Source organism: Sapajus apella, unplaced genomic scaffold (assembly GCF_009761245.1).
Source record: "Sapajus apella isolate SASKATOON/1434 unplaced genomic scaffold, GSC_monkey_1.0 scaffold195, whole genome shotgun sequence".
NCBI classification, from domain to species: domain Eukaryota; kingdom Metazoa; phylum Chordata; class Mammalia; order Primates; family Cebidae; genus Sapajus; species Sapajus apella.
Window position 1 is genome coordinate 69,411 of NW_022437135.1, and position 8,309 is coordinate 77,719.

The 8,309-nt window shown below is 52.1% G+C and overlaps 1 protein-coding gene across 1 annotated transcript in view; it reads right to left on the reverse strand.

Moving 5' to 3' along the window:
• Window positions 1-1,977: 1,977 nt before the first annotated feature.
• Window positions 1,978-8,309, reverse strand: part of HDHD5 (haloacid dehalogenase like hydrolase domain containing 5) — an 18,487-nt gene continuing 12,155 nt past the window's right edge. Inside the window, exons 6-8 of the mRNA XM_032269578.1 lie at window positions 5,742-5,916; window positions 2,979-3,167; window positions 1,978-2,792 (exon numbers count right to left, since the gene is read on the reverse strand). Of these exons, the coding sequence (XP_032125469.1) occupies window positions 2,456-2,792; window positions 2,979-3,167; window positions 5,742-5,916 (701 nt within the window). The 3' untranslated portion in view covers window positions 1,978-2,455. The remainder of the gene's footprint in view (window positions 2,793-2,978; window positions 3,168-5,741; window positions 5,917-8,309) is intronic.

Here is an 8,309-nt window from a genome sequence, read left to right on the forward strand (position 1 = left end):
CACTCGCCTGTAGTCCCAGGTACTCAGGAGGCTGAGGCAGGAGAATTTTTTGAACCCAGAAGGCAGAGATTGCAGTGAGCCAAGATGGTGCCACCGCACTCCAGCCTGGGCGACAGAGCGAGACTCTGTCAAACTAAAAAAAAAGAATGAATGGTTTCTGACTTTGTGCCCTCATTTCTGAAAATGGCACAGGTAAGAATTCTCTCTCCATGAGGGGCTCTGTGAGGCTCTAACAGAGTAGGAATGGATGATGCCAGTTTCAAAATGCTTTGGAAAATGCTGACCACCATGTATATATGAGCCAGCAAGACTGCCCCGGCCAGTGGCTCAGATGGCCGTCACCAAGGTGCTTCGGAGGCCGTTGCCTGCCCCACTTCTCAGAGCCTTGCATCATGTCTTGGAGCAGCTGCTCCAGGTGCAGCCCAGATGAGCTCTCAAGTCAGACGGGCCAACAGGTCACCTTACCATGCAGATTTATGGAATAACCCAGCTCAGTGCCTTGGTGCTGTTGGCACCAGAAGGCACCTGCCAGGCATGTACTCCATGAACTTTTCACACACAACCCAAATTCTGAGCAGTAACATGCAGGTTCCTGCTTGCCACTGGGGGTGTCTGTGTGACCCCCTCATCATCACCTGCAGAACCGGAGGACAGAAGGGGGCACTCCTGAGGATAAGCTCCACGAGCTCTGCTCTGGGCCCTTCCCTCCCTCCCCTTCCCAGTGGGGCTGAGGGACTTGCACGTGTAAGGGGGCCACCACCTTGCCAATGGACAAAGCACAGGTGCTAAGGATGGTGGGGTGGGCACTGAGTCCTGCAGGATAGCCTGGCACTGCTCCCAGCATGGATGTGCCACCTCTGACCTGCCCATCACTTAGAAAAATAACCTCCTGTTGGGTCAAGCCACCAATCAAACTTGTTAGAGGACAGGTGCATTGGCTCATGCCTGTAATCCCAGCACTTCGGGAAGCCAAGGTGGAAGGGTCACTTCTTTTTTTTGTTACCCAGGCTGGAGCGCAATGGCGCGATCTCGGCTCACCGCAACCTCTGCCTCCTGGGTTCAGGCAATTCTTCTGCCTCAGCCTCCTGAGTAGCTGGGATTACAGGCACATGCCACCATGCCCAGCTGATTTTTTGTATTTTTAGTAGAGATGGGGTTTCACCATGTTGACCAGGATGGTCTCGATCTCTTGACTTCGTGATCCACCCGCCTCGGCCTCCCAAAGTGCTGGGATTACAGGCGTGAGCCACCGCGCCCGGCAAGGGTCACTTCTTGATGCCAGTTGGAGACCCGTCTGAGCAACACAGCGAAACCCTGTCTCTACCAAAACTACATAAAAAAAAAAATTAGCCGGACACGGTGGCGTGCGCCTGTAGTGCCAGCTATTCAGGAGGCTGAGGTGAGAGAACTGCTTGAACCCGGGAGGTTCAAGAGAGCTATGACCACGCCACTGCACTCCAACCTGAGTGACAGAGCGAGACTGTCTCCAAATCATAAAAAAAGAACGAGGAAAGGAGACATCAGCTGTGTCAAACACAAACGGCCACTGGAGTAAAACGAGGTCGAGGACTGTCTGGAGGATCTGCAGAGGCTGAGGCCACCAGTGACACAGACACAGTGACAATGAAGAAATGAAGTTGGTTGCTCCTAGAGAACGGGAGGCAAGAAGCAGCATATGTTTTCTAGAGTCACTGCAGGAAGAGCTGCTTCCTTTAGAACAAAGCAGTGACAAGATCCTTCTTCTTTTCCACACTAGGGAAGTTGCTAAGTGTATGCCAAAGCCAGGCATAACTCATTCCTGGACAGCCTCAGGCTTCACAGCCCAGAATGGGTGTGGGCTTGCGGGCAGGAGGTAGGAAAGGAGACGTGGGTACCTCGTGGAGTTGAAATGCCACCCATCTCCCAGCCCCCAGGCCACCCAGCACCACTCCCTCCCTCTCCTCTGCCCACAAAACTTTGAGTGTACTCCAGAAGAGCTTCACAAGAGAGGGCATCATGAATATTTATTATGATTATTTTAATTTAAAAAAATAAGCCCCAAATCTCTGGGTAATAAACTACAATAAAAAGTAGCATCTGGTGTTAGACACTGTACCGACCGGAGCACTCCTTCAGTGCCGGCAAAGGCTCCGCAATCGTCCACAGTATTCCACACTGCTCCTTTTCCAGAAGTCCCTACTGAAATGAGGACACTGAGGCACACCGGTGAGGAGACTGGCCTGAGGTTAGACTGCCAGGAGAGGCACATGGGAACTGGGCCCAGAGAATTCCAACAGTTCCATGGAGAACGCTACCCAGCAGGGAGAGAGAGCCATGTCTTCTTCCACGTGACCAGTAACATCACACTCATAAAGCTGCAGGAAGGGTGGCAAGGGAACCAAGCCCTGACCTGAGCCCAGTGATGGGCCAGAGCCCAGCCAAAGAGCCTCGCCCACTCACCTCCCCCACACTGCCCTCACTCCCAAGCCCAGCCCTCCTTGCGGAAGACCAGCTGCACAGCCTCATTCACGTCCTTCACCACGTGGGAGGCCTCCATGAGCCCTGAACTGAAGCAGAAGTCTCGGTGCCCGTGGAATGGAGGCTCCTCTCCTCCAAGCACAGGCTCCGTGGACTGCGGGCCCCTGGGATTGTACACGCCTGTGCACACCAGGATGGAGATGCAGCTCTGGCTGGCTGAGGGCCGTTGCTGCCGTGGGCCCCCAGCCCCTAGTTCCGGCGCCCCGTCACGTGTCGCCTTCTGCAGGTACTGGTGGAACAGGTTGGCGCCGTACACGTCAGACATAGGGTTATCCCTGGCAGGGGCAGCCACACCGGAAAAGGGAAAAGAAGAAAGCCCTAACTCAGTGCTGCAAAGCAAAGGGAGCAGAGAAGAGTTTCGGGGCAGAAGAGTGAATCAGGTGCAGGGAAACGGGGCTGGGAGAAGAGAGGGAGGGAAGGGGGCGTCGTGAAAGGGATGGAGGAGGGGAAGTAGAGCCTACCCCACAGCATAGAGCTTCTGGATGGGGGCGGCCCAGCCTCGCCTCTCCGCCTGTCGCCTGAGCAGCTCCTCTGCATACTGGTAAGTGAGGATGCTGGGTTTGCCCATCAGGCCCTCGTATCTCAGCTCCTTGCCCGTCACTTTCTGGTAAATGGTTTCTAGGCACAGCAGAAAGGTGCCATGGCCAAACCTGCCAGAAATGACCAGGAAGCAGTTCAGTCTTCCTGATCCCTAGGCCCTTCTAGAGAACAGAACAGCCATTCTCTGAGCAGCACCCACACACACCAGCCTCTTCCCCAGAGTAAGAGCTGGCACGTAGCAGACACTGTGCTGGCACTGGAGGTGGCGTTTCACATTTCCCTCTCAGAAAACTCCTAGAAGAGGACACTAGCATCCTCATTTTACAAACAAGGAAACTGAGGCACAGCAAGATTCAGTAATGTGTTCAAGATGGCAGAGCCAGTACTGCAACTCAGTCTGATTCCAGAGCTTAAATCCTGCAGGAGAGCTGGGCAGACGACGGTTGCCCTTCTCCCCTTCTTTGCTGGTGTCTGCTTCAGCTGACCATATTACTACTGGGTGTGAAAAAGACCTTCCCTTGCCTCCCTTGCAACGAGGCGTGGCTATGTGATTAAGCTACAGTCAAGAAATGCACAAATGCTGGGCTAAATTTTTTCCTTGTTTTGAGGCGGAGTCTCACTCTGCTGCCAGGCTGGAGTGCAGTGGCATGATCTCGGCTCACTGCAACCTCCGCCTCCCAGGTCCAAGTGATTCCCCTGCCTCAGCCTCCCAAGTAGCTGCGATTACAGGCATGCACCACCACACCCGGTTAACTTTTAGTATTTTAGTAGAGACAGGGTTTCACCATGTTGGCCAGGACGGTCTCAATCTCCTGACCTTGTGATCTGCCCACCTCAGCCTCCCAAAGTTACAGGAGTGAGCCACTGTGCCTGGCCTGGGCTAAACTTTAATAAGCAGCCTCAAAATTAGGGACAGGGGCCGGGCACGGTGGCTCATGCCTGTAATCCCAGCACTTTGGGAGGCCGAGGCAGGTGGATCACCTGAGGTCAGGAGTTCAAGACCAATCTGGCCAACATGGTGAAACACTGTCTCTACTGAAAATATAAAAATGAGCCAGGTGTTGTGGCACATACCTGTAGTCCCAGCTACTTGGGAGGCTGAGGCAGGAGAATCACTTGAACCTGGGAGGCGGAGGTTGCAGTGAGCCAAGATTCTGCCACTGCACTCCAGCCTGGGTGACAGAGTGAGACTTCCTCTAAAAAAATAAACTAGTGACACAGTATTCCTCTCTGGCCTCCCCAATTCCTTCTTGCCACCTCAAATAGCAATATGATAGCTGGCGCTTGGCCGCAATATCGGCTCACTACAACCTCCGCCTCCTGGGTTCAAGCGATTCTCCTGCCTCAGCCTCCCGAGTAGCTGAAATTACAGGCACCCACCACCATGCCTGACTAATTTTTGTTTTTTCGGCAGAGACAGGCTTTTGCCATGTTGACCAGGCTAGTCTCAAACTCCTGACCTCAGGTGATCCACCCACCTCGGCCTCCTGAAGTGTTGTCACTACAAGCGTGAGCCACCGCATTTTTCAGTGTCATCTATGTAATGAATTCTGTTTTTAATTAGAAAAGTTCATCTCAAATCTGGTTTAAAACTGAAATCTGCCCCTTGCTTTTCAGTTCACAGCGACATAACCAACCAGGCGCACTGGTGTAGTGTCAGCACACCCTCCTCTAGGAATAATGCCTCAGAGGCAATGCCAAGCTTCAAGCCACAGAGACACACTTTAAAAGTGACAAGAGCACGCCCCCATCTCTCTGGGGCTACTGAGACGTGCCCTGAGGCAGCACTGGCGTGCCCACCCTCTGCTGATGAGCACTCACAAGGCTGGCTGGAGGTCAGCAGCAGGCTAAGACTCAAGAGTCGGCCCATGCAGATAACAGCAGCCGAACAGGACACAGCAGCTGTCAGCTGGACTTTGAGTAAGCACCCTGAGGGCCAGAAAAGGGCCGCCTGTACTTGTGCTAGCTAGCCGCAGAATAAGACAGGACAGACAACACCAACACAGCTGAGCAGGGAGTGCAGGCACCTGCATGGCCCTGAGAAAGCCACTTATCCTCTGGGTCTCAGTTCTCTGGTCTAGACAGCCATCAGAACAATCCTTGGCCGGCGTGACGGTACATGCCTGTAATCCCAGCACTCTGGAAGGCTGAGGCAGGGGGATCGCTTGAGGCCAGGAGTTCAAGGCTGTAGTAAGTTCTGATTGCACCACTGCACTCCAGCCCGGATGAGACACTGAGACCCCTGTCCCCGCCAAAAAAGACGAATCCTTGCTTTCCCTGCCCTCTGTCTTAAGGGTGCAAGGAAACAAGAAAGTTAAAGAACCAATGCTACAGGGTGGAGCCAAGGAAGGAAGAGCAACTGAATAATGTGCACTGGTACGGCACAAAAAGTGTCCATGGTTTGGGTTCCACTAGACACGAGGAGTATGTTCTGTTAAGATGACCGGGGGCAGAGGGCATGTGTGAAACATCCTCTCCTCAGACTCCGTAATCTGTAGTTTAGGTTTAGTAACTAACATGTGAAGTGATCCTTCAAAGGCCAGGTTGCTGCAGCAACGGGGCCTACCTAAGCAAGGTCCAACCACCCTGGGTGTCAGAATGACGGGTGGGAACTGCCCGCGGGACTGCCCAAGCAGCAGCCAGGAGTGGGCCACCAGGCCAAGGCCGGAGCTTTGTGTCCTCACCTGGGCATCTTGGCTTCAGCCATCCACAGGAGATCCATGTTGCTAGCCAGGACAGGGAGGTGGGGGTAGGGGACTGTTGCCAGGCTAGTCCCAGGGCTCCCATTGCTGAGGAGGACATCCATGATCAGCTGCAGGCTGGTCTCCCAGCGGACCGGCTCCCCTAGGAGGAGCACCCCTTTAAAGAACAGAGGCACAGGTGAGGCCTGCAGGGCAGGCGGCAGGCCCTTAGGATGCCAACTAGGGTGACCCACCCACACGCCCTCCACCCACAGTGCGTCCAGCTGGGCAGGGGCACAGCTCCCCAACAAGCCTAGAAGAGCCCCTTACCCATCCACCCTGGTGCACAAGGCCCAGGGCCCCGGGAAGAAGCTTCCTGTGGGCTCCCATTCGAACTTTAGTCCACTGGTACTTCGCAGAAGAGGTTATGAAACAAAACCAGCAGGCCAGGCATGGTGGCTCACACCTGCAATCCCAGCACTTTGGGAGGCTGAGGCAGGTGGATCACCTGAGGTCAGGAGTTCAGGACCAGCCTGGCCAACATGGTGAAATCCTATCTCTACTAAAAATACAAAAATTCAGCTGGGCATGGTGGCGCGTGCCTGTAATCCCAGCTACTCAGAAGGCTGAGGCAGGAGAATTGCCTGAACCCAGGAGGCGGAGGTTGCGGTGAGCCGAGATCACGCCATTGCACTCCAGCCTGGGCAACAAGAGCGAAACTCAGTCTCAAAAAAAAAAAAAAATACAAAAATTAGCTGGGTGTAATGGCGGGCGCCTGTAATCCCAGCTATTCAGGCGCTGAAACAGGAGAACTGCTTGAACCTGGGAGGCAGAGGTTGCAGTGAGCCGAAATCGTGCCACTGCCCTCCAGACTGGGTAACAAGAGTGAAACTCCGTCTTAAAAAAAAAAAAAAAAAAAAAAGACAAGAGCAGCAAGTCCCAGGCCTACTTCTCCCTGCTGGCTGAGGCTCTTCCACCACACACTCCCTCCATGACTTAGCAAGGCTCCTATTCTCTCAGTCACTTCTCTGTGAGCCCCAAGGACCAGCAGAACCTAACAGCCTGGAGTTGGGGTGTGAACTGATAGAGACCTGAACCCCAACCTGGACTCCAGCGATTTTCCTGTATGACTATGGGCAAGTAACTTCCCTTCTCAAAGCCTCAGTTTCCTCACCTGTAACTACATAACGGCAACAACACTTAAAATGCTGTTGCGCGGATACAAATGAGCCATACCATCAGTAAACAGTCCAGGATTAGACACACAGTAAGCACTAGGCAAAGGATCCTGCTGATACTAAGCTACAGGGCCGGTGAACCACACCAGACCAGTGATTCTCAATGGGGCAGCACCACCCCTTATGAGGTGCTTTAGAAATCAGAGGCAATTTTAATTGTCACAACGACTACAACCTAGCAAGGGAAGGTTGTGGAAGGGGGGCCGGGGATACTACCTACTCAGGACAGTCCTGCACAATCACAACCTGTCCCGCATTAAAATTAACATTAATTTTTTTAAAAACTGTCCCATGTCCACGTGCGGTGGCTCATGTCTGTAATTCCAGCACTTTAGGAGGCCAAGGTGGGAGGATCGCTTGAGCCCAGGAGTTTGAGGCCAGCCTAGGCAACACAGTGAGATCCCATCTCTACAAAAAAAAAAGAAAAAAGAAAAGAAAAAAAACTTTTCCATGTCCTAATAACATCTGAACGTCCCCCCCGTTATCCTGATACCCACATAGGTGACCACCTTTTTCAGAATGGCTTGAACTATTTTACATATAACCACAATGCATTTTTTGATCAGTTTCAATAAGCATCAATTTTTCCAAAAATGCAGCTATCGTGTAAGTCAAGAGAAGACTGTACTTTGCCTTTTCAAAACTCTACCGAGAGTTGTTCCCTATTTTGGAAAATACTTGACTAATGGCAATGCTGCCCCTAATTTCTGAATCACCAGTAAAACACACCTGTCACACCTATAAACACACTTGCATTAGCCTGTATTTGTGGCTGTAACATTCGTGGTGATTCTATGTTTAGTGCAACCATTTTACTTCTTGGATAATTATTACATACTGCATACATTATTATCTTCTTACTAGAAATGTTTCCTTTTACATCCCCCATTACAGTTACGGTTTTATACTGAACTAATTAATTTTTAATATTGTTATGTATAGAAGTTACATTACCTGTGAATTTCACATCAGGATAATAAAGGTGATAGTCCAATGTTCTTGTAAAAGGGAAAACTGGGCTTAAAAGTTGAGAAATACAGGCCGGGCGAGGTGGCTCAAGCCTGTAATCCCAGCACTTTGGGAGGCCGAGGCGGGTGGATCACGAGGTCAAGAGATCGAGACCATCCTGGTCAACATGGTGAAACCCCGTCTCTACTAAAAATACAAAAAATTAGCTGGGCATGGTGGCGCGTGCCTGTAATCCCAGCTACTCAGGAGGCTGAGGCAGGAGAATTGCCTGAACCCGGGAGGCGGAGGTTGCAGTGAGCCGAGATAGCGCCATTGCACTCAGCCTGGGTAACATGAGTGAAACTCCGTCTCAAAAAAAAAAAAA